At 45.3% G+C, this 26,675-nt stretch overlaps 1 protein-coding gene across 1 annotated transcript in view; it reads left to right on the top strand.

Moving 5' to 3' along the window:
• vwc2 (von Willebrand factor C domain containing 2) overlaps positions 1–26,675 on the top strand; it is a 297,832-nt gene that overhangs the window by 80,518 nt on the left and 190,639 nt on the right. Inside the window, exon 2 of the mRNA XM_034185042.1 lies at positions 1,157–1,898. Coding sequence (XP_034040933.1) covers positions 1,236–1,898 — 663 coding nt within the window. The 5' untranslated portion in view covers positions 1,157–1,235. The remainder of the gene's footprint in view (positions 1–1,156; positions 1,899–26,675) is intronic.

The following is a 26,675-nucleotide window of genomic DNA, read 5'->3' on the forward strand; positions in this document are numbered from 1 at the left end:
TGAAACATAGTTTCTTCCTTAAAATAAGAGAAAAGAGAGCTGGTTTACTGATATTCACTGCATTTTTTTTTTTTACATGCAATCCCCAGTCATCCCTTTAGATGAAAGAGAACACTACTTTCCATATCCACATTGCTGCGAAATGTTACATTTTGGGTCCGTTGCAGCTGATAGCCACCACTCAGCGGCTGCCAATCAGTCTGATGGGCACACGCTGTGTTGATTGAGGTGAACACTGGAATCGATGCTGTTAAGTATTCTTAAACTGTTGCACACTGGACCACATTTAATTGTTGACTCAGTCAATAAAGAGTCATTTCAACTTCTTTCAAAAGAGACTACAAATGCCAACATGGGTGCTGCTTGTGCAGCTCTACGGTAAAGCAAAACATTTCTCATGAAGGAAATGAATGAAAGTAGGCCACAGACTGCTGCAAAGCATCATAGCAGTGCTTTACATATCAAGATGCTTCAGTAAATCAAGTTAAATGGGAGCGGAAGAAGAAAACATTGACTGCAACGTTTTAAAAATGTGCCTTGTGTGCACTTGAGTTATCACTTGACTTGAGCTGATGTAAAAGATATTGACGACTCAGTGTTCTCAACACCTGAGAGAAAGTGTGATCAAAAGAAAAGAGAGAACTTCTTTTAGAAGTAGGTTATTCATGCAGTTTTACAGGTCTTTGCCAAAGCTGGACTGGGTTTGATCTTTAGATTGATATACAGTAGTTCCTCCTTTGAAGAAAGTATTTCCAGACTCAAATTATGTTTTATTTTCTGATCAATTTCTCTTTTTGAACAGTTGGCTGTGATTCATTTAAGAAAAGCAGGCATTGATTCGGCTTCTTTGTTCCGTTAGCAGCAATCGTTGCACCCGTCTTCTCGCTCAGTCACTGTCTAAGCAGATTGATGCGGGGAAGTGTTACTGTATGAAGCGGTATTGATTTCCTGACACCGTCCTCAGAATGCTCTCCATCCTGATCTCACCAGCTTGTGTCATGCTCAGCGGGACGCTTGCTCGACATGATGGAACAGTCATCTGACATCACCCAAATTTCTTCCACTGTTCTTGCAGTTAAATGTGACAGAGCCCACACCTGGGACAGAAGTGACAAAATACTGTGCACATAACCCCAGTTTAATTTTCTCTTTGCAGATGGACTGGCTCACACCAGAGTTGTGAAGTGTGTTATGTAAGCCAAGGTGCTTTCCCACCTCACTGGTGGTGGGGAGAGATGCTGCCCTCCATTGCCATGACAGCAGAAGTTTTCTTTGTTCTTGGCTTCCTGATGAACGGCGCTCCCTGTAATCCTATTGCGACCTTGCCGGTGAGCCGAGAACGTTTGGAAAGGGTGCTGACCCAAGCCAGGGAGGATAGACTACAGGACGACCAAGCCTCTGAGGAGTCGCCAGGTTACAGCAGTCAACAGCAGCCTGAGGAAATAAATGCCTTGGGCCCCAACAGAACTGCAGTGCCCCCAGCCAGGCCCCTAACCAAGCCAAACCTCAGCTCCAAAACAGGTGGATCTAAAGGATTGACATCCCAGGAGATGTTTCGTGAAGAAGATAGCCTGAATCAAATAGACGAAGGCCCCACGAGTGATGTCCCCAATTCTCTAGACGCCATTGATGAGTATGCCTACCCAGATTACAGGGGCAAAGGCTGCATGGATGAAAGCGGCTTTGTGTTTGCTATCGGCGAGGAATTCACCCCAGGACCTTCCACATGTCCTTGCCTCTGCACAGATGAGGGTCCTCTGTGTACCAAGCCGGAATGTCCCAAGGTTCACCCTCGCTGCCTTCGGGTGGACACTAGTCAATGCTGCCCTCAATGTAAGGAGAAAAAGAACTACTGTGAGTTTCGGGGCAAGGTCTATGCCTCGCTGGAAGAATTTAAGGTGAGCCCATTAACTACATTCACTCATTTCTGACATGCTGAAACTTGAAAGAACTGCTGACAGAACAGTCTTTGCCCTTCACTGGAGTTTATCACAGGCTTTACACAAAAACTAGGTACCTTGCCTCAGAGCAAGCAAGCAGGCACATTTATAATGGCAAAGGTCAGCACTTGGCTTTTTTTTTTCTCCCCCTCATACAACAGTTGAACATTACCGGAGGCTGAATTTAGCAGTGCAGCTTCAGCAGAGTGCTTCCATATTCAGCTTGTTGATACATATGATGATGGCACAGTTATGGTAATGCTGCATCGTGAGTGTCATTGTCTATGTACGTGTTTGTGAAGAGAGATACGCAAGCAACATCATTCACGTTACATCTTCTGACACTTGTTTCTTCATTTAAACCTTTATTTATTTATGTAGCAGCAAAATTTGAACATGGGGATGAACACTAAGAAACAAAAAAGAGAAGGAAACAACAATAACAAAATATGCCTGGGGAGGAACGTGTTTAGAGTTCTTATGTTTAACATGGTGTGTTTTTCTCAATTTTATTCCGATATCACCAAATGAGGTCTTAAATTCTCTACATTTTCTCCACTTTACATCAAATTGTGCTTTTTTGTAGTTTTTGCATAGGTACCAATTTCTGTTATGTAGATTTCTTCCATTGGTCTTTGGTTGGTGGGTCCACCCTTCCGCAATGGCTTGATATTGCCTTTATACAATCAGTGATGTCGATAATGCGTTACTTAGGGTCCCTTCACACATAACATGGCTGAAGCCGACTAGCGCACAAAGGCGCAATTACATGCCATTCGAGAAAAATCTGAGCAGCCTCCAACACCTGTTGCTACACCAGGTGTCGGCCAAATTCCTGGTGTCACACATGAACATCCAACACCGCTCGCTAGCCACTTAGAAAATGTGGTGCCGTTTGCGATGTCAGTATGAAAATAGTGAGCAGACTATCACTTTTGAGCTGGCAGTGAAATTTGTCTAAGTGCCCCACGAGTGTGGCGTTGCAAAGCAACACACATGTGGTGTGTGTGTGTTGCGCTCCCCCCCCCACACACACACACACGGCATGTGGGGGGAGAGCACACTTGCATGACATGCTGATATGTATTTACAGACATAATCACATAGGGACCGGACAGCCTTGTCTGAGCGCACACAGCCGGGCTGCAGCGGCCGCACACAGTGCATGTTGGCAGGCTACTTCATGCTACTCCGTGTGCTCCTTGTATAGACTCTTGCAAAAAAAAAAAAAACAACAAAAAAAAAACAAACAACACAAAAAAACAACTGCATTAACGTGCAATAAAAAAATTATCGGAGTTAATTAATGTGTTAACGTGATAATAATGCATTAATTTGCCCAGCCCTAATATCAGTGGTGGGCGCAGTTCTGCTAATCCACTAACCGCTAATTATCAAAGCTAATGTTTTCATTATCGGATTAGCTTTTCAGATAACTTTGAAAACCATCATCGGACCAATTATCTTCCGATAAGTTTTGGTCCAATAATTTTTAGACCACTAACACATTTTTGCAGGCGTGGTGAACAAAGCTCAACAGTTACAAACATTTCTTAAGTCTAAAATCAGTTGAGTACCTATCTGTTAAATGTTTTCTAGTAGATGTGCAGTTCTGTTTTCTACAAACAGAAGAGCTGGTTCCAGAAGAACCCGCTCTATCCTCTGCAGGCAAAGGAGAGCTGGCCACAGAAAAGGAAAAAGCTCATTTCTTTTAACCCCGTACTGATATGCTGGCAATATCACCCAAGTCATCCAGAGGCATACAGTTTTAACTTATGGTTAAAATGTTAACCAAATTAATATCGGACAAGTTATTTAAATTAACGTCACATCTGAAGTTTTGTAAAGTGAAAATATCAGATATATGTTTTAGTTTTAAAGTAATGCATTCATTTTGAAGGTTTTAGTGTGGGCATGCTGTGTCCAGGTGCATTATGGGTAATCTCAGTACATTCACGACAGAAGAATGCATTTGAGACGCTCTGATCAGGCTCCACACAGACAACAGCATTAAACTTTTTGTATATTGTGCCTAAAACTCTTGTGAATATATTCTCTGGGTTTATAGACATTGTTATTGTGTTTGTTTTATGTAAAAATGCCAGAAGAAGCCCAGGTTGTTTCTCCATTATTTTCAATTGGAATCATTGCAATCAATTCCTGTTTGCTCTTTAGACTCCTGTTTATGTCAAACACTGTCGTCTTTGTTCCAGAGTAATATATATAAGCTGTCTGAAATTCAGTTTGCATTTATTAAATTCCACAAATCTTAAACATAGCAGACATGGATTATCTGGAATTTTCTTTTGGCAAGTTTTCATGGTCTCTACTGCCATCTACTGGCCAGTAGTGTTCATGGGACTATAAGCGTCTGGACGCCAGTAGATGGCAGTGTTCTATTTATTTTGACCCCGATTATATCAGACGGTTGTCAAATCACAACTTGAACTTTTGGCTTTTTGCAAATGGCTTTTCTTTTTTTTTTTTTAACAAATAAAAAAAGGAATATTTTACAAAAGCACATTTATATGTAAACACCAACACACACTTCACATTAATTAATTGGTTTTTACATAGATTGAATGAGTCAACCAATCAGTGTTAGCGGAGGCTCATTTACTCATAATTCCTTTGGCATCTGTCTGTGTTTGTTACAAAACTTCAGGATTAGTACATTATTTAAAATGGAAAGATATGTGTTATATTTTAACTTTGTACAAATGACAGAACTGACATTAATGGAGTTATTCTATCTGGAATAATTTGATGATTTTAAATCAAAACCATAACTCAAAACTGCTTTATTTTCCTAGACCACTGCCTCACTGCTGCACGGCTGTATTCCATTAAGGAATAATGGCTTGTTTTGTGTGTGTAGAGTTGAGTTTAGCTCCTCTCAATTGCTTCACTGCTGTAAAATATGTAGTAAACAGGAGCTTCCAGCAGCGGGCAGGGCGCACAAAGACAGAACTACTGACTCATTGTTTGGGTCTGTGGTTGGCTTTGATGGTACCAGAAGCGTTCATGGTGTTAACTCAGAATCAGCTTGTTAGTAGTTGCAAGTGTATTGGAAGCAATACTGAAAGTTAGCGGTTAACTGTAGCTTCTCACAAATTTTTGGGTGGTTTATTATTATGGTGGTTTATTTATTATATATTGGGTGGTATATATATTATGGAAAGACCGATACTTGGGTAGGCCAATAATCGATAATCGGCCTATCCCTAATATATAAAGCTGAAAATGTGGTTTGACAGAAATAAATTATCATTAAACTTAAGTAAAACAAAATATATGTTATTTGGCAATTGTAATAAAGACATACAAGTACAGTTACAAGTTCAGGGGGTGGATATTGAAAGAGTATATGAAACTAAGTTTCTTGGGGTGATAATTGATGATAAAATAAACTAGAAGTCTCATATAAAACATATACAGAGCAAACTGTCAAGAAGCATTTCAGTTCTGAACAAAGTTAAATACATTCTGGACCACAACTCACTCTGCATTCTCTACTGCTCACTGATCTTACCATATTTACACTATTGTGCAGAGGTCTTGGGCAATAATTATAAATGTACAACACAACCATTATTCATACTGCAGAAAAGAGCTATAAGAATAATTCATCATACTGGTTATAGAGACCACACAAATTCACTATTCTTAAAGTAGACCTGCATTGAAATAAATGTGGTCAGATTTCAGAAAGAAATAGCTGATATGTATTTATAAGACCCTTGTGAATGCAGTAAAGTAAACCTGTAAGCCCAAATTTGTAATTCAGCGGAGAAATCTTCGTTTAAAAATGACAAATTTGCAGCTAAAATTTAGCCCTCTGTGAAAACAGTTTGTACAGCCGTATCATTTCCATGACGTCAGGGACAAGACGACGTGCTCCCGTCTTCAGTCCGATCCCGCATTGAAATTGATTTTATCTGTTAGTAATGTTACTTATACACGTCCTGGTTTCAACATCCAAAAGTAAGCTGCAATGAATGTGAGATACAGATCTGTGTGCTCAGATCAGCAACGACATCGACAGCGGGCGCCATTCTTCCTCTCCCGCTCTCTGCCTCCGCTGCGCTTATTAAGTCTGCGGGCTCGTTAACGAGCTCGTTAACCGCCGACGCGGGCCACTCACACCGCCCGTGTCTGCTTTGCAGCCAGTGTTGTGTCAGATTCAGCGCACAACACCGGCATCATCTCTCTGTTTACTGAATGGAGCTGCAGCACACTTGGCACAAGTCCTGAGATTACGCTCGCTGTTTTAATGCGAAGCGGCCGGTACACCTGTTGCTGCAAGGACAGACTTCTTGCTGCAAAATCCACAGCACCGCACGTCTCGGCAGTCGGAGCCCTAGAGCTCCATGGACGCTGAGAGAGGTTTATATATTTTTAATGACTGGGATTCTTTGCGGGTTTCGCCTCCATATCCCACGATGGTACTGGAGGCAAAAGACAGTAGATTTTCATTGCGACACCACTCAATCAAACGGGCGTATGAAAAAGTCCCCCAAAATAATTTTCAAGCACAAATAAAAGAAATGTGTACTCACCAAACGTGCCGCAAGACAATATGAAGTTTTAAAAAAAGTAGATCCTTCCGTATAAGACAAGAAAAAGGTGCAGATGCAAACTGACGTAAATCCACAAATTACAATTGGCGCAATGCATGCTGGGAGAGGATCTTGTCCTGACGTCTCGGCAGCGTCCGTGATGAGAGGGACAATTTGCGGAGGGCTAAATGTTAGCTGTAAATTTGTCATTTTCAAATGAAGATTTCTCTGTTGAATGACAGATCTGGGCTTGCAAATTTACTTTACTACATTCAGAAGGATCTCATGTGTAAATGTAAGTCATTTTTTGTTCAAAAAATCTGACTGCATTTTTTTCAATGCAGGTCTCCTTTAAAATCAAAAATTGTAAAATTTACTGATCTGGTTCATTTTCAATCAGTACAAATCATGTATAAAGCAATAAACAATTTACTTCCTGGAAATATTAAAAACATGTTCTTTAATAGAATAGGGGATTAAAATCTGAGGGGGGAGTCTAATTTAAAACATCAGTGGGCATGTACAACATTAAAAGGTTTTTGTATTTCTGTTTGCAGAGTGAGGATGTGGAACAGATTGAGGGTGGAGCTCAAGCAATGTCCCAGCATGAACCAGTTTAAGCAGCAGTATAGGCACATGGTTTTTTTAAGGTATAAGGAGGATGAAGGGTGTTGAGGGTTAGGGTGTTTTGTTGATCATTGTTTAGTTGTGTGCACTTTGTTTTTCTATCTTGTAAATATGTAGTATAAAATCACACGCATTGCATATGTATGTAGGTATGTGTGTATGTAGGTATGTGTATATACTGTGTATGTATCTACACTAGAGAAGTTTATGATGACGGGACTTGAGTTTGTGTTGTGTTAAATGTGTTTGTAGCATGGCCTAAGCAGAGGGTCACCCCTTAGAGTCTGGTCTGCTTGAGGTTTCTTCCTTAATACATCAGAGGGAGTTTTTCCTTACCACTGTCGCCTGTGTGCTTGCTCTGGGGGTTGGTAATGAGTATATATGTATGTTTGTATGTATATAAGGGGTGGGCGTTTATAAGCTTTTCTTCTGCTCACCCCCTTTTGGTCACACGTCACTGTGGAATTGTTTTGTGTATCAGTTTTTTGTTACTGTTGAGTTTGTGTGCCAAAAAAATTCATTCATTCATTCATTCATTCATATATATAGTTTGCACTGAGATGAATTAACCAGGTGCAAATTATAAAAAAGGAAATGCTCATACGGCCGAGGGTATTTTAGCATTGCGCTATATACGAGGTCTGTGATAAAAGTAAAGGACCTTATTATTTTTTCAAAAACCATATGGATTTGAATCACGTGTGATTACATCAGACATGCTTGAACCCTCGTGGGCATGCAAGAGTTTTTTCACGCCTGTCGGTTACGTCATTCGCCTGTGGGCAGTCTTTGAGTGAGGAGTCGCCCACCCTCTCGTCGTTTTTTCATTGTTTAGGAATGGCTCAGAGACTGCTGCTTTGTTTGATAAAAATTTGTTCAAAAACTTTAAGGCACAACTGAGTGGACACCATTCGATAAATTCAGCTCGTTTTCGGTAAAAATTTGAATGGCTGATGAGAGATTTTGGTCTGTAGTGTCGCCGTAAGGGCGGCCCACGGCGCCTGATGGTGATCTGCGCTTCGAGGCGGCAGCGTCTCGCCGTTTCAAGTTGAAAACTTCCACATTTCAGGCTCTGTTGACCCAGGAAGTCATCAGAGAACAGAGAACTTTCAGAAGAAGTCGGCATGAGGAGTTTATTCGGACATTCCATTGTTAACGGACATTTTGTAATGAAAGAACGTGCGGGGGGTCGCGACAGGAAAAACACCTCCGTTGGAAACCTTAACGGGCAAGTTGGAACATGCCCAAGCTGTTAAACAATTTCTCAGTTACTCACTTGTTGTTGAATTTGCGCGCATGTCTTTCATTAAAAAATGTCCTTAAACAGTGGAATGTCCGCATGAAGTCCTCATGCCAGCCTCTTCTGAATCTTCTCTGTTCTCTCACGACGTCCTGGGTGAATTAAGCCTTAAATTAGGATGTTTTCAGGTCGAAACAGGCCAACGACGGTGCCTGGAAGTGCTGCGCAACGTCCAGCTCCGTGGGAAGTCCTTACACCGACAGAAACACCCCATAATCTCTCATCAGCCGTTAAACTTTTCACCGAAAACCAGCTTAATTTCTCGAATAGTGTCCACTCGGATATTCCTCACAGGTCCAGAAAAAAGGTTGATAAAGCAACGCGCGCCGTCCGCAGCGGCTATTCAGACAAAGAGATTCCGACGGGCGGGGTGGAGCACTCCTCACTCAAGGCCTGCCCACAGGCGAATGACGTCAGCGACACGCGTGAAAAAACTCACGCATGCGCACGAGGGTTCAAGCATGTCTGACGCAAAAACATATGAATCAAATCCATTTATTTTTTGAAAAAATAAAAAGGACTGCTTTTTTCATCACAGACCTCGTATATAAAATACACAGCACGGTGTGTTGATCCACTGGATGTTCTTCACGTCAGAGACAAAGTGAGAGGACGTGCACTTTAGGTGAATCAAGATTAAATTTTCAAAAATACCTTAATCAGGCTGGTTCTTACCGGAGTTGATTGGCGTTTTCATCTGTTCATCAAGAGGGTGCACAGCGAATTTATCAGTGCAACGTTTGTGGAAAAGCTGCACTCCATACTCTAGTTTTTTACAGGCTGTGTTCATGTGCACATACAACCAGACTAAGGATTTTGTTGGGAAGGTGTCGTAGCATGGATCCACAACAGGGGGCGCAAATGAACGGACAATGAATTAAGCCAAAAAGTAACAATTTAATGTTGTGATGATACACAACGAAATACACAGAATTAGCAAAGTCAATTGACACCAGGTGACGTGTGGGATAGAAGACCCCCGACGAGAGAGAAGCCGCATCCCACATGGCTTCCACCACCAACGGTCTGAAGAACACCGGAGCCGCCAAGTCCCGAGTCCCCAGGTGGCCTCTGTCTTCGGCTGTCGACCCTGGTACTGCTGGCAGAAAGCAGAGACAAGATGAATGAGTGTGAGTCCGCACACTCAGTAATCCACAGTCTGCACACAGTTAGGAGGGAGCACCTCCACCTCCAATCACACACTCGTGCAGCTCCTGGTTAACCACTTATCTGGTTTGGGGTGTGAGGCGAAGCCGTCGCTGTCACACCAAACGCCAATCCCACAGACAAGGCAAAACACCAGGAAAATGGCTGCAACAGAAGTTCAGATTATTACACAACATATTAGTCAGCAGAGAAATTACCTCTTCAGTAGTCGATTTCTCGGCGAGGAGGTGGAGCTGCAGTCCGGCCTTTATGGTGATGATGATGATGATGATGATGAACGAGTGACAGCTGGTGCAGAGGATGAATGACAGCTGTCACTTCTTCTGGGTCTGGCGCCCTCTCGTGCTTGGAGCCCGCACTCCAAGCAGGGCGCCCTCTGGTGGTGGTGGGCCAGCAGTACGTCCTCTTCAGTGGCCCACATAACAGGACCCCCCCCCTCAACGGGCGCGTCCTGGCGTCCGACCAGGCTTGTCCGGATGTCTCGTGTAGAAATCGGCCAGGAGGGCCGGGTCCAGGATGAAGCTCCTCTTCACCCGGGAGCGTTCTTCAGGTCCATACCCCTCCCAGTCCACCAGATATTGGAACCCCCGGCCCTTACGACGGACGTCCAGGAGCCTGCGGACTGTCCAGGCAGGCTCCCCGTCAATGAGCCGGGCAGGAGGTGGCGTAGGTCCCGGAGCACAGAGGGGCGAGGTGTGGTGTGGCTTCAGACGGGAAACATGAAAAACAGGGATTATGATCTTGAGGATACGAAATGGACCAATGAACCTGTCTTTCAGTTTTGGGGAGTCAACACAAAGAGGGATGTCCTTGGTCGAGAGCCACACCTCCTGCCCGGGCTGGTATGTGGGGGCCGGGGAACGCCGGCGGTCCACATGGGTCTTGGCCCTCGTCTGGGCCTTTAACAGGGCAGAGCGGGCGGTCCGCCACACCCGGCGGCACCTCCTGAGGTGGGCCTGGACCGAGGGCACACCGACCTCTCCCTCCACCAGCGGGAACAATGGGGGCTGGTACCCCAAACATGCCTCAAAAGGGGAGAGGCCGGTAGCAGACGAGACTTGGCTGTTATGGGCATACTCGATCCAAGCCAGATGGTGACTCCAGGCCGCCGGGTGCGCGGAGGTGACGCAGCGAAGGGCCTGTTCCAACTCCTGGTTAGCCCGCTCTGCCTGTCCGTTTGTCTGGGGGTGGTACCCGGGCGAGAGACTCACGGTGGCCCCCAGCTCCTTACAGAAACTCTTCCACACCTGTGAAGAGAACTGGGGACCACGATCTGAAACAATGTCCGATGGTATCCCATGCAGCCGCATGACGTGGTGGACCAGGAGGTCTGCCGTCTCCTGGGCCGTCGGGAGCTTCGGGAGGGCCACGAAGTGGGCCGCCTTGGAGAACTGGTCCACTATCGTGAGAATAACGGTGTTGCCCTGGGACGGCGGGAGGCCCGTGATGAAGTCCAGGCCGATGTGAGACCAGGGGCGATGAGGCACCGGCAGGGGTTGGAGGAGTCCCGAGGTCCTCCGATGGTCTGCCTTGCCCCTGGCGCAGATGGTACAGGCCTGGACATAGTCCCGGACGTCGGTTTCCAGGGACGCCCACCAGAAGCGCTGCTGGACTACTGCCATGGTCCTACACACTCCGGGATGACAGGACAGCTTGGACCCGTGACAGAAGTCCAATACGACAGCTCTTGCCTCTGGTGGGACGTACATTCTGTTCTTGGGGCCGGTCCCCGGGTCCGGGCTCCTTGCCAGGGCCTCCCGGACGGTCTTCTCCACGTCCCAGGTGAGGGAGGCCACGACAGTGGACTCGGGGATGATGGTCTCGGTGGGGTTCGACAGCCCCGCTTTGGCTTCTTCTTCGTGCACCCGGGACAATGCATCTGATTTTTGGTTTTTGGTCCCGGGGTGGTACATGATCCGGAAGTCAAAGCGCCCGAAGAACAGAGACCAGCGGGCTTGCCTGGGATTCAGCCGCTTGGCGGTCCGGATGTACTCCAGGTTCCGATGGTCCGTGAAAACCGTGAAAGGCAACAATGCCCCCTCCAGCAGGTGTCTCCACTCTTCAAGAGCCTCCTTCACCGTGAGGAGCTCCCGATTGCCGACGTCATAGTTCCGTTCAGCTGGGGCCAACCTGCGGGAAAAATAGGCACAAGGATGGAGAACCTTATCAGCCTCCACGCTCTGGGACAGCACGGCTCCTATCCCTGAGTCTGAGGCGTCCACTTCCACTATGTACTGGCGATCAGGATCAGGCTGCACCAGAACTGGTGCAGTCGAGAACCGGCGTTTCAACTCCTGGAACGCAGCTTCGCACCGATCCGACCAGGTGAAGGGGACCTTGGTGGAGGTCAGGGCAGTCAGGGGGCTAACTACCTGACTGTAGCCTTTAATGAACCTCCTGTAGAAATTTGCAAAGCCGAGGAACTGCTGCAATTTCCTGCGGCTTGTTGGTTGGGGCCAATCTCTCACCACCGCAACCTTGGCCTGATCAGGGGCGACGGAGTTGGAGGAGATGATGAACCCCAGGAAGGACAAAGAAGTGCGGTGGAACTCACACTTCTCGCCCTTCACAAACAGCCGGTTCTCCAACAACCGCTGTAGGACCTGACGTACATGCTGGAAATGGGTCTCAGGGTCCGGGGAAAAGACGAGTATATCGTCCAGATATATGAAGACGAACCGATGCAGGAAGTCCCGCAAGATGTCATTTACCAAAGCTTGGAACGTCGCGGGGGCGTTAGTGAGGCCGAACGGCATGACCAGGTACTCAAAGTGACCTAACAGGGTGTTGAATGCCATCTTCCATTCGTCTCCCTCCTGGAGCCGAACCAGGTAGTACGCGTTTCTAAGATCCAATTTAGTGAAAATTTGGGCTCCATGCAGGGGCGTGAACACTGAATCCAACAGAGGTAACGGGTATCGGTTGCGAACCGTGATCTCGTTCAGCCCTCTGTAATCAATGCATGGACGGAGTCCGCCGTCCTTTTTGCCCACAAAAAAGAAACCAGCACCCATCGGGGAGGTGGAGTTCCGGATCAGCCCGGCAGCTAAAGAGTCCCGGATGTAGGTCTCCATTGATTCGCGTTCCGGATGTGAGAGGTTGTACAACCTACTGGATGGGTACTCAGCGCCCGGGACCAAATCAATGGCACAATCGTACGGTCGGTGCGGGGGAAGAGTGAGCACCAGATCTTTGCTGAAAACGTCAGCAAGATCATGGTACTCCTTTGGCACCGCCGATAGATTGGGGGGAACTTTAACCTCCTCATTAGCCGTCGTGCCGGGAGGAACCGAGGATCCTAAACACTCCCAGTGGCAGGTTTCGCTCCACTGCGTCACAACCCGGATGGCCAATCTATCCGGGGATTGTGCTTCACCATCCATGGAAATCCCAAAATCACTCGGGAGGTAGAAGGTGTTACATGGAACACGATCTCCTCCCTGTGATTTCCAGACACAACCAAGGTCACTGGCTGTGTCTGATGTGTGATTAATGGAAGCAGGGTGCCATCTAGTGCTCGCACCTGCAATGGTGCCGGCAGAGCCACCAGGGGGAGCCCTACTTCCTTTGCCCATCTGCTATCCAGCAGATTCCCTTCCGTCCCCGTGTCTACCAGTGCTGGGGCGTGAAGGGTTAAATCCCCACAAAGGATCGTTACTGGGATTCGTGCAGATTTGCGGGGTTTCCCCGCGTGCGTGTTATGGCCCACCCTTAGCCCAGCTTCTAAGGACGGGCGTTGTAGTTTGACTGTTTGGGGCAGTCCTTCTGCCGGTGCTCACAAGAGCCGCAGACAAAACACTCCCCGCGGGCCAGCCTCCTTTGTCTGATGTTTGTCTTCACTTTGGCCCTGCTCGTGTCCATAGCCTCCTCAGCAGGGGGAGCTGTAGCCACACGGAGCTCTCTAGCAGTGAAGCGTGGGGACGACGTCACCTTTTTGGAACCGGAAGGGGGAGGGACGGCTCGTGCCCGGTCACGCCCCCCGGCCTGCTCCCGACGATGCTCGTTTAAACGGTTGTCTAAGCGTATAACCAAATCGACAAGCCCGTCAAAATCCCGCGGTTCCTCCTTAGCCAGCAGGTGCTCCTTCAGGACCGGAGACTGTCCATTTACGAAGGCGGCGCGGAGCGCAACGTTATTCCAGCCGGACCTCGCTGCCGCGATGCAGAAGTCGACTGCATACTCGGCTGAGCTACGGCGCCCCTGTCTCATTGACAGCAGCACGCTCGAAGCGGTCTCGCCTCTGTTGGGATGGTCAAACACTTGTTTGAACTCCCGTACAAACCCAGTATAAGACGTTAGGAGCCGTGAATTCTGCTCCCAAAGCGCCGTAGCCCAGGCGCGTGCCTCTCCTCGAAGCAGATTAATAACATAAGCCACCCGGCTGGCGTCTGAGGCGTACATGACAGGGCGCTGTGAAAAGACGAGCGAACACTGCATGAGGAAGTCTGCGCACGTCTCAACACAGCCCCCGTACGGTTCCGGAGGGCTTATGTATGCTTCAGGGGACGGGGTGGGGGGGGGGGGGGGGGGGGGGGGGGGGGGGTCGTTGAACGACCAGTGGAACGTCTGTTACAGGCCCAGGACCAGCCAGAGGAGTGGCTGCAGCAGCGCCCTGATCGTGCGCTTCCACCCTGGCGGTGAGAGCCTCCACCCTCCGGTTAAGGAGAACATTCTGCTCGGTCACTAAATCTAACCGAGCCGTGAAGGCGGTTAAGATCTGCTGCAACTCACTTGACACGCCTCCCGCTGACGCCTGCGCTCCTGGCTCTTCCATTGGCCATTCAAGCTCGGGTTGACGCCCCTCGGAATCCATGACGATGGCCGAGAAATCCTGTTGGGAAGGTGTCGTAGCACGGACCCACAACAGGGGGCGCAAATGAACGGACAATGAATTAAGCCAAAAAGTAACAATTTAATGTTGTGATGATACACAACGAAATACACAGAATTAGCAAAGTCAATTGACACCAGGTGACGTGTGGGCAGGCTTGAAGATAGAAGACCCCCGACGAGAGAGAAGCCGCGTCCCACACGGCTTCCACCACCAACGGTCTGAAGAACACCGGAGCCGCCAAGTCCCGAGTCCCCAGGTGGCCTCTGTCTTCGGCTGTCGACCCTGGTACTGCTGGCAGAAAGCAGAGACAAGATGAATGAGTGTGAGTCCGCACACTCAGTAATCCACAGTCTGCACACAGTTAGGAGGGAGCACCTCCACCTCCAATCACACACTCGTGCAGCTCCTGGTTAACCACTTATCTGGTTTGGGGTGTGAGGCGAAGCCGTCGCTGTCACACCAAACGCCAATCCCACAGACAAGGCAAAACACCAGGAAAACGGCTGCAACAGAAGTTCAGATTATTACACAACGTATGAGTCAGCAGAGAAATTACCTCTTCAGTAGTCGATTTCTCGGCGAGGAGGTGGAGCTGCAGTCCGGCCTTTATGGTGATGATGATGATGATGAACGAGTGACAGCTGGTGCAGAGGATGAATGACAGCTGTCAATTCTTCTGGGTCTGGCGCCCTCTCGTGCTTGGAGCCCGCACTCCAAGCAGGGCGCCCTCTGGTGGTGGTGGGCCAGCAGTACCTCCTCTTCAGCGTCCCACATAACAGATTTTTTCCAACCACCAGTGCTTATGATCCAGGAAAGCTCAGAAAGTCATACTGATGTGAAAAAATAAATAGTTCTCTGGAAAAACTGAGAGGGAACATCCTAAATTTGAAAAATCTGCATGATAGCACATACAACAGGATGTGCAGCAATATTGTTCCACTGCTTGTGGAGAGCCCTACTATCATTTGCATAATTGCATTAGTCAGTAAAATTACAAAGATGCAGTACTTCACAACTCAGAGGGATCTTATATTGTAACATTTGTTGTATTGTTTCACATACTATTTCCCAAAAAATCAGTTTGTTTCTCACAGTGTCAAAAGTGAGTGATCCACACCAGCTGATCCACATTCTCCCCAACACATTCGGGGTATTTTTTGTTGTTTACATTTCAGTTTTGATGTGATGAAAAAACAAAACAGATTTTACGTGAACTGGTGGATGTCTGATGCTTTTCCATATGCCATTCATCTATGCATGTGTTTGAATGTTTGTAATTCACATTCATTCCATGATAAAGTACTGAGATAATTCTTATATTACTCTCCTTGTAAGCAGGGCCGGCCCAAGCCTTTATGGGGCCTTATGCAGAATTTCATTTGGGGGCCCCCCTACCATCACCTCAACACCAGATGCCTCATTATTCCATAGGCTACACTGTTATGTGTGTAATGTACCCACAATCATTAGCATTATTTGTAATTATCTTACATCATACAGGTGTCATTCTTGTTTTTAACCTTAAAGGGGTAGCAAACTCATAAATATGTTTTAATTAACTTCTACACACAGAGTGATGTATAAGTATGGTTCATTAATTTAACTATTTGAAAGTAACATAAGCAGGCAGCAGACTGCATTTATAGTAAACACGTTAAATAGTTTAATTTTGTTCAGATGTGCAATGGTGTGCAAAAAGTTCAATATCCAAATACAAAATAGAAATAGAATCAAATGACATTCACATTATCTTACAGAAAAATACTTAAATAATAAATACAATACTTAAATAATCTCCAAAATGAACATAGAAATCCACAACATAACAGCAGTGTGTGTGCATAGCAATGCACAAACATTGCACTGGGGGCTATTGCTTTAACTTTGGCCTTTTCCCCACCTTTTGCACCAAATTAATCTGAGGAGTTGATCTGACCTTAATGATGTTCAGCTGGTTGTGGCAGAGGAGTGTTTGCATAAAAGAGGGAGTGTGTGTGTGCTCTTCTTTCTCTTTCTGGAGACTGACTGCAGGTGTTTGGACGTGTTCACTTCCATGTTCCCGTGAAGACAGAGACCTCTGTGTGGGCTGTCGTTGGTGGTGCGCTGCTGAGTTTGTGGTGCTCTTGACGCTCTGGGGTGGTGTCGAGTTACAGCTGATTGCTGTGACGGATGGTTCGGATTTTGGACCAAGCTGTGGAAGGAGGCCCTGCTGCTTTGCTCTGGTGCTCTGCTGAAAGATTTCGTCCCGTGAGACCAGTGGATGTGCCCTGTTTGCTGTGGCGGCTTTACGCTCAGTGTGGACATTTGGAAAACTCTGACAGCTGCGTGTGCTGCCGAGCTGCGTGATGCAAGGGCGCCCTCATGTGGTCATACTTGGGGGTGTTTTAAATGAGTTTTTTACAAAATTGTCTTTTTAACTAGAACTTCAATTGTTAATAAATTGTTTGTATTTAGGAACCACGTCTCTGTCTCAATTACAACGAACCTGTGTGTCTTAGGTTGAAGTTATTCAACTGTCGAATTCCCAGGGTGGTGTCAGAAGTCCGACATACCATGTTCATTCATGATTTCTAATTGCCTTGACGATTGAGGAGTAAATTGTCCGCTTTGCCACATAAGGAAGAATATCAAATGGCTTCACCAAAATCCGGTCCACAACATTCAAATTGTCTGCCATTATGTGCAGCTTGCTACCTAGCTAGCTCGCTAGCTGGGACTGGCGCAAGGCTAGTGTGAAGTTTGTCCGCCTGTGAGTGCTTTGTGACGGTGGAGGAGCTCAGCAGCACCCGCTGCTCGGTAGGGACAGAAACTGCGATAGAAGTCAGAAAGAGTGATAGAAGTCAGTCTCCAAACACAAGCAGCAACAAAAAAAACCCCCACCAGAAATAGAAGCTTGATTTGTCACTAGTCGTTTTTAACAAAGAAAATGCCGCTAAGAGGATTAGGAAAGTCTCCGGTTCAACTCAGAACAGAATGAAAATGCTCCCACGGATGTTTACACCAAAAGATCGCTGATTCGCTCATTTCGCTGTCAATCAAAAAGGGATTCAGCCTCAGACAGATCATCCAATCACCATGCAGAAGCTGAGCGTCCGGGCCACCCGAGGCCAGCCCACTGCCCCATAGACCACCAGACCCGCTGAGCGTCCGATGGGCGGGACAAAGCCCAGCATTTATCCAATGACTCATCTCGTTTCGCTGCATGCTTTGTGACGCTATTGAACTCTGTCTGGACGCTCAGCGTCCACACTGTTTAAAGCACTGTGAAGCTGCGGGTTTGAGTGAGAGGAAAGCCGCGTTGTTACCAGTGATAAGAAGCTGATTCTGAACAAAGGTTGAGCGCGTTGTAGCACATATTTAGTCAGTGACATGTACACACAACAGGATATATTTGATCACTTATTTTTTGACATTTTAGGGGAAGCTGAGCTTCCCTTGCAGTCTTAGAGCAATCGCCTCTGACTTTAAGACACATAAAGCACTTTACACTAAACGAATGGAGCATTTCGCAAATAATGACAACAAAAATTGTAATATTGGACATGCAAACCTACCTTTGTCCTGTTGTTTTTTCTCGTCTTCCAACTTCTTTTTTCTTTTCTCCGCTCCAGAGGGATAATTTATTTTCTGAGACATGACTTGCACTCACTTCTTTCCTCACGATTAGTCATCGACCACCTGACCCAAGCGGTGCATCTAAATTTGCCCAACGATGGCAGCAGCCAACAGGAGGCATCAATTAACCTAGTATTGGTATTTTGTCAAAATGAATTTATTTTTTTCGGGTGTAATACAATTTCATTTAAATTATTCAATATTATTTTAATTTCATGTATATATTTACTTTTATATCACAATGTCTCGGTGCTCTCGGGGCCCCCTGGTGGCGTGGAGGCCCTAAGCGACCGTGTAGTTGGCGTATGCCTTGGGCCGGCTCTGCTTGTAAGGTTTCTTTATGGCTTGCATTACTCTGTTCATTGCCTTGGAGTTGATCCGCCTGGATTTCTTTCTTGTAATAGTCCCTTAACTGATGATATTTGTTGTTGTCATGTGATCCACTGTAGTTTTCAATCTATGTTCAGTGTTGAAGTGGGCCTCTAATTTGCACAGCTGTCTTTATCCTTGTCTGATTTTGGGATGACTGAGATTATTGCTCCTGCCCATGTTGGTAGTACTATATTTTCTCTGAGGGTCCAATTAAAGGAGGCGTAACATGGTACAAGCTCTTCCTTCAGAGTCTTGTACCATTCTGCTGGGGAATCATCGTTGCCTGGAGATGCATATTATTTTTTAATGAATTGATTGCTTCATTTATCTCTGCTGCTGTAATATTGGCTGTTAGTATATCACTGAGATAGGTGCAAATTGATGGTAAATCTAGTTTGTTAAAAAATAAGAAAATACTAAAAAAAAATAAAAATAATAATAATAATTCGTTTTCCTCTACAGCCAGAGATTGTGTGTTTAATTCTCCATAGATTTTTTTTTTTTTTTCTTCTGGGTTGTTATTGTCTCAGTCTTGTATGGCTCTATGATAGTGTTCACAGTATTTATTGCCTATTGTTTTCTTATTCATTTTGCAAGATGTTTTGCTATTTTAGCACCCATTTCATAAAAGTGCTGCTTTAAATTTTTTCTTTGTTGTTATTCTTCCTGTTCATTTGTTATTTGATGTTAATCTTTCTCAACAGTTTGGGAAGTCTTTTTTTTAATAATCCAGTTTTTGCTGTACATTTTCCTTGAACATCCACTTTCAAGGCATCACAAATTGTGGTGGGGTTCACTTGTATATTATTATTTTTTCACACATACGAGGTCTGTTAGAAAAGTATCGGACCTTTTAATTTTTTTTCAAAAACCTGATGGATTTGAATCACGTGTGCTTGCATGAGCCAACCTTGAACCTTTGTGCGCATGCGTGAACTTTTTCACGCCTGTCGATTGCGTCATTTCCATGTAAGCAGCCTTTGTGTGGGACGTGTGCTGTGCGCTTGGCGGATTTTCATTTCACGGAAAAAGACGGAACGACTGGAGCAGCGCCACATCAAATTTTGCCAGAAACTGGGCGACAGCCAGGTGGAAACCATTCGGATGATTCAGATGGCTTTCGGTGACGATCCTATGGGCATCACACAGATTAAGGAGGGGTACAACCGGTTTAACGACGTCCGCACAAAGGTGGAGAGCGAGCCGCGCTCCGGTCGGCCATCAACATGCCAGATCATTTCAAAGTGAACGCTGTGGTGATGCGGGACTGTCGTGTGACTGTCCGAGAAATTGCGGAAGAGGTGGACATCAGCACTTTTTCGGTACATTCCACTGTAGAAGACAGAACATTTGGCCATGAAAAGAGTTGCTGTGAAATTCATGCTGTTCTGACGGCGGAGCAAAAGCGCCTTCGTGTTGAAGTCTCACGGGACATGCTGTGACATGCCCACCTCTTCCACGATTTCTCGGATCATCACACGACTGAAAAGTCACCGAAAGACGTCTGAATCTTCCGAATGGTTTCCACTTGGCTGTCTCACACATTTTCTGAAAAAATTTTGATGAAGCAAAGTCAATCAGTCAATTTCCTGACAATGAAAATCCGACGAGGGGGCTGGACCACTCCTCCCACAAGGCGTGCTCACAGGCGAATGACGCAACCGACAGGCGTGAAAAAACTCACGCATGCGCATGAAGGTTCAAGCTTGGCTGATGCAAGCACACATGATTCAAATCCATATAGTTTTTGCAAAAAATAAAAAGGTCCGTTACTTTTCTAACAGACCTCGTATGTCCATTCATTTTCTATGCCCATTTACTCCAATCAAGGGACATGGCGAGGCGGGTGGGGGTAAACCTTGGACAGGACACCAGTAAATGGACTGCATTTATATAGCTCAAAGTGCTTTACAGTAATGCCTCACATTCACCCTGATGTCAGGGTGCTGCCGCACAAGGTGATCACTACACACCGGGTGCAACTAGGGGATTAAGAACCTTGCCAAAGGGCCCTTAGTGATTTTCCACTCAGGCTGGGATTTGAACCAAGGATCCTCTGGTCTCAAGTCCAACGCTTAACCACTAGACCATCACCAGTGTCTCACAGGGCCACATATACAGACAAACCTATTCACACTCACACCTATTCCACTGAACCTAACCTACAATTCTTTGGAAGTGGGAGGAATCTGGAGCACCTGGAGGGAATCCACACGAAACACAGGAGAACATGGAAACTCCACAAAGAAAGGACAAGGTGGGAAGCGATCCCACAATCTTCTTGCATTGAAGCAATAATGCTAACCATTAACTGTGCCGCTGTGCACCGTGCTGCCCTTCGATATGTCAGTCATTCCCACTTTTTCCCAGGCTATGATTCATAATTATACTTATTTCCCCCATAGATTAGGATGCCCTCTACTTCTTTTTTACTTTCTTTCAGTTGGTTTTCAGTGCCTTGCCTGATTGCTGGAATTACTTGCGTCATGTCATTTTAAATATTTACCAGCTCCTCTTGGAGGTTATGTCGGAGGTGTTTGATGGCTTTCCTAATGTGACCAAGTCCTGTGTGTAAGGTCTTGGTGTCCACTTTGAGTCCACTTCCAGGGTGCTCAGTGGTCTCTACTCAGTTTGTGTCTTGAGTTTTATGAAATATATTTTTATTTTTCTGTCCTCTGCACTTAGTATAGCCACTCATCACTGTGCTGAATGCATTTCTTGTGTAGATTTCATAATTTTGGTGAGTTTATTGGGCCGACTTTGGAGAGCTGGTTTCTATGCAACTCTTGCTGTGCCATCGTGCTGGCAGTTCAATCTTCTGACACTTCTTGGAAAGCCTCGGCACAGTCTTATGTCTGTCATGAGGCCCTGGCATTTATCTGCACCTCATTCTCCTCCTAACATTGGTGAGTTGCTCAATGGGAGGTTTGGCCTGATGTGGGACCTTCTACTGTTAAGTTCTTTTGCTCTGTGCCACGTGTCCTGAGCACAAAGCACGAGTGTCATATGTCAGGCTTTGTGCCCCCGGCTGGGGGGTTGAAGAGCATTGAAATGTGGCAAGAGGCAGGTTTTTATGCCTGATTGCCACATTCTGTGGCATTGTACAAAGTGCTGCCTCGCTCCGTTTTTCACAGTGGAGTGCCATGCGGAGGCACAATCCAGCCTCTGCAGTCTACAGCCATGCTGCAAGAAGTAACCTTTGCCCTCGTTCTCACTCAAAAAAGGTGTAAAGCTTCAAATAAGTGGATGAAAATGAGGCATTTCAGGGAAAAATTGAGCATCTGAATATAATTTAAATGATGTACATGTGCTGTCTATTTTGGGATGTAAAGGACAGCTTTGGTATCCAACCCATTGTGCACTACTACTGGATCATAGCCAAGGAAGGGGGGATCAGGGGCTTCATACAACCGCCCAACTTGTCCTGGTTTGGGCCTGCAAAAATATGTCAGTAGAGCCTACTCGCGCTTTTCTGCGTGCACGATGACGTCACGCCCCGTCGTCATCCTGCATTGTCGAGCGGCACAAACACACCACAGGAGACATTTTTATGTCCGCGACATTGTTTCGTGCCGTTTTGTCTGCACAAGCTTCAGGCTCAGAAACACACCTGGAAAAGAAAAACCCAGAATATCTAAATGTAGCCTAAGCAATTTCCCAGAGACATATCTTTCAAAAAGGTGTTTGTGGGCAACACTTTTTGGCAGTGATAAATACAACTGAAAGAACGCAAAAGGTCAGATTAAAAGAATTTTAAAATCTTTTCTAAAGTTTAGTGCAGGGTTTACGAACATATTTTTCACTTTTTTCTTTTCTTTCAAAGTCTGCACCACTCTGTGCATGTCCTCGCTAGGGGCAGATACAATCACTCACACTGCTGACTTCTTCTTTACTCGACGTGAAGAGCTGCACGTAGTGTTGGCAGATATTTGTAGCCACTGCAAAGCTGCATTTTCTTATTAGCAGAGTACTGTTAGCTATTATCTGTAGTTTCTCCAAAATATTAGTCCTATCAATGTACCATTTTGGCGGCATTCATCCTTGACCCAAAAAACATGAGCATACCAAATGGCAAATGTCAGCTCTCCCCAGTTTGTCAGTGATCGAAGTTGTATGCACACACGCAGGCACGTGCGTGCATGCACGTGCGCACACACACACACACACACACACACACACACACACACACACACACACACACACACACACACACACACACACACAGCTTTTTGTCTTTTGTGCATTCTACTGGAATCACATGCCTTTGTCTTTACACACCCACAAACATTGATCAATCAATCAATCAACTTTTTTCTTATATAGCGCCAAATCACAACAAACAGTTGCCCCAAGGCGCTCTATATTGTAAGGCAAGGCCATACAATAATTATGAAAATTATGGTGACGGAAGACATCAAATGCACTACACTTCTCACACATGGTAATGGCAACATGACATTTAACTAAACTGACTAAACTAATTGAAGTACAAAAATGCAGTAAATCAATCACATGAACAACACTGTTAAACTAACAAAAAACAATAACAACATTTAAAACCCCAAATCCCTGAACTCCCATGGTACATTGCAGCACAACATCCATTGTTCACTGTTGTTAGCTAATATTGCTCATTTCTGTGAAAATGTTAGTCCTATCAACTTTCCATTTTCACAGTATTCATCCTTGGCCCAAAATACGTCTACCAAACGGTCCCCATTTTCTCGATCATGGAGAAATTGTCCCCAGTTTCTCCATGATTGAAGCCACATGCATGCATGGACGCAAGCATGAATGCACGCATGCATAACAACTTTATTATAATATAGAACATAATAATAATATGTTATCAACTAAAATGTTTAAATCAATATTACTCCGGGCGTGAGTTTTGGTACAGTTCTGCACAGTTTAAGTAAGGAGCCATATAAAAATAAGTACTTACTTTAAATTTTCTGCATAACTATGTAACTAATATCTAAGCTCAGGAATTCCTGAGTTTGTTTGGGGTTCTGGACTGAAAATCAATTCACTTAGTGTTCAAGAAGCCATAAATATGAAAATGATTATGGCTATTGAGGTTAGTATGTCTTCTGTCTGGCTAAAGTAAAGTCCTTCCTCGGTCGACAGGATCTTGAGACGGCCTTTCATGTTTTCATCAGCTCCAGATTTGATTACTGTAATGGACTTTATGTTGGCGTTAACCAGTCTTCTCTTATACACCTCCAATTTGAGCAAAATGTTGCTGCTTGTTTTTTAATAAACACAAGTGACCATATATTGCCTGTACTTTACTCACTCCACTGGCTTCCAGTTCATTTTAGAATTGATTTCAATATTTGTTTTTTAAATCTATTAACAGCCTTGCATCATCATACTTGCCTGAAATTTAACTCTCCGCACTTACAGTAGGACATTACGGGCATCTGGACAACTTTACTTTGTCAGGATCTCAGAGCAGAACCGGCTGGACACAAATGCAGGACTCAGACACAAAAAGGTAAGTTCAAAAGACTTTACTCGTTTAACAGGCAAGGTTTGGTTAACAGGATAGCAGGCCAAGAAAAGCAACAGTGTCCATAATATGAGACGATAAGCGAGGTCAAAACACAAGTGAATAAATGGTACACGGCAAGACATGAACAAGGAGACTAGAACACTGTGAAAAAGGGCTGGAAACGCTGGCATGGAACACAAACGATCTGGCAGTGACAAAAGGGAAATGTGCAACTTAAATAACAGGTGTGATGAGGGAAAATCAGACACAGGTGCAGGGGAACAAGCAGGCAGGGGCGTGGCACACAAACAGGACCAGACACACCCAAACGAAACTAACAGCGAAACAAGAATGTGCAGACAAAAAATACTGACCAGACAAAGAAAACCTTACACATGAAATAAACACCACCACGACAAAAACATCCCTGCACACCCTCACCATGACATACTTAGACATTCTGAGGTAAAAAAAAATAAACTTTGGGGTTATCGTGCTTTTGCAGTAGCTGAACCCATGCTGCGGAATAAATTACCTCCTGAGTTATGCACTCTTTCTGACCCACCACTTTTAACACCTGGTGGTGCTGTGATATGTTTTGTTTGCATGTACCTCTTAATTTTATAGTATGCTTGCTTTTATTTTGGTGAATTCTTCGTCCTTGATTTTATTGTAAAACAGTTTTGACACCGTCTGGCTGTTGTAAAGGGCTATATAAATAAATGTGGATTGATTGATTGATTGATTGATTGACTGATTGATAAGATTAATATCAATCATCAATCAATCAGTCAATCAATCAAACATGTAGGTTGTGATATCAATTTGGGGTAAAGGCAAAGAACAGGTGAAAATGTGCAACCCCCCCCCCCCAAAAAAAAGAAACAAACAAAAAACAAATACCACACATATTAAGCGGTACATCTAAATGGGGGGGGGGGGGAGTAGTCATCATAAAAGCCCACCAGACAGAATGCATCCTTGGACATCAAAATCCCCATATTTTCTGGTGGCCTTCAGTGTCCCCCAGATCCCTTGCCAACAATAGTCCACTTTCACCAAAAAAGAACTTGTCATGATTCGCCCTGGATCTGGGCTCATGTCCTGTTTTGCCTTTTTTATATGTGTGCCATTGGTCTTGGATTTTCTGTTTATCATGATTTCAGTCACTAGTTATATGTTTCTTGTCACTATATTTTAGTCACTTGTTAAGTCTCGTTTTGGTTTTGTGTGCTGGCCTCTCTTTCCTAGTCTGTGATTGTCTCTTTCCTAGTCTGTGATTGGTTGGCGGCCGAGACGCTGACGTCAGCCTCACTTTAATGTTGCGCGAGCGCTGCTCTCCTATTGGTCGTTTAGGAGTGGGAAATCTCACTCCAAGATGGAGGCCAGTATTGAGCCCAATTCATAGCCGGGCCTGTTGTCGGGCTACTCGTTTCTCACCTCTGTCTCGTCTGACCACGCCCCTTTCAGTACATTCCCTAACACCTGCATCTTGTTTCCCTAATTACTGCACCTGTTATTTAAGCTCCTCACTTTCTCCACTCCCTGCCAGTTCGTTGTATTTTCTAGCCCACATTCCAGCCCTTTTTGTCTTGCTCTGTTCATGTTTTGACTGTGTTCTGCTTTTGACCTTGCTTTCCCCTCAGCCCATGACCTTTGGTGCCTTGTGTATTGAGCAGTGCATATTTTTACCTCACCTTAGCCTGACGCCTGCCTGTACCGCCACTTCTCTGACTGTCCACCTGTGTACCGAATCCCAGCCTGTCTTTTATAGATAAAGTCTTTTTACTCTCACGTCTGTCTCTGTGAGTTTTGCATTTGCGTCCATCCACCTTCTGTGCCATGCCTGTTTGGACCCTGACAGAACTCTTTCTTTTCAGATCCTGGCTGCGAGCCTGTACTACCTTGTGTTCATACACCAAAGAAACCAAGCTTCTTTCTCTTGGTTACCATTCCTATTGATTTCTCTGTTGCTTGATTGCATGGTGAAGCTCAGTTCCTCACTCAGCTCCTCCTAAAATCAGGTATTTATTGTTATTGGACATGTATCAAGCCTGACACTTTGTCATTCCTCCTGTTGTCTAATTGGAGGTAGTGTTGGCACCTCAGTTTCATCTTTGAAGACTTTTTTCTCAGCAACAAGGTCATGTGGGGATGCTGATCAATCCACATGGGGTCGGTGTTTTCATTGGTTGACGTCATGCGTTTTTCCACAAATGAGAAAGGGGAAGATGCCCCCCCAGCCAGAGGTGACAAAACAGGAAGACGTTCATGCGCATGCTGAACGCAGCTCCTCCACAACCAAATATGTGGGTGTGTGATCATTTTTATTTGGCTTAGGTCGTGCATTTTCCACCAAATGATAAAGGGAAAGTCATGTTTTCCCCCCTTGAAATTTCTCGAGGTAGAGAGGAGGAACAAGGGCGAGAACTACCATTCGCATGCGTCCAGGACGATGCGCTGCTCAAAGACCCGCTCATCACATTGTTCATAATATTCAGGAAAAAGCCTGGTGAAAATTACTAATCATGATAAAGGTATAATGATAATGATCAAGTGGAAGTCGTGTTTTTTTTCCCCTGCAACTGCTGCGGGTGAGAGAGGAGAGAGGAGGCGAGGAGGTGAGGAGAGAGAGGAGGGGAGAGAGTGGTTTCCGGAGAAACGCGCAGCAAAAATTACCATAATACTCAGGAAAATGCATTGGGTAAATTATTAATCAGGATAAAGCTATAATGATAATGATAAAGGGGAAGATGTGTGTTTT

The sequence above is a fragment of the Thalassophryne amazonica genome, chromosome 13 (genome assembly GCF_902500255.1).
Source record: "Thalassophryne amazonica chromosome 13, fThaAma1.1, whole genome shotgun sequence".
NCBI lineage: Eukaryota > Metazoa > Chordata > Actinopteri > Batrachoidiformes > Batrachoididae > Thalassophryne > Thalassophryne amazonica.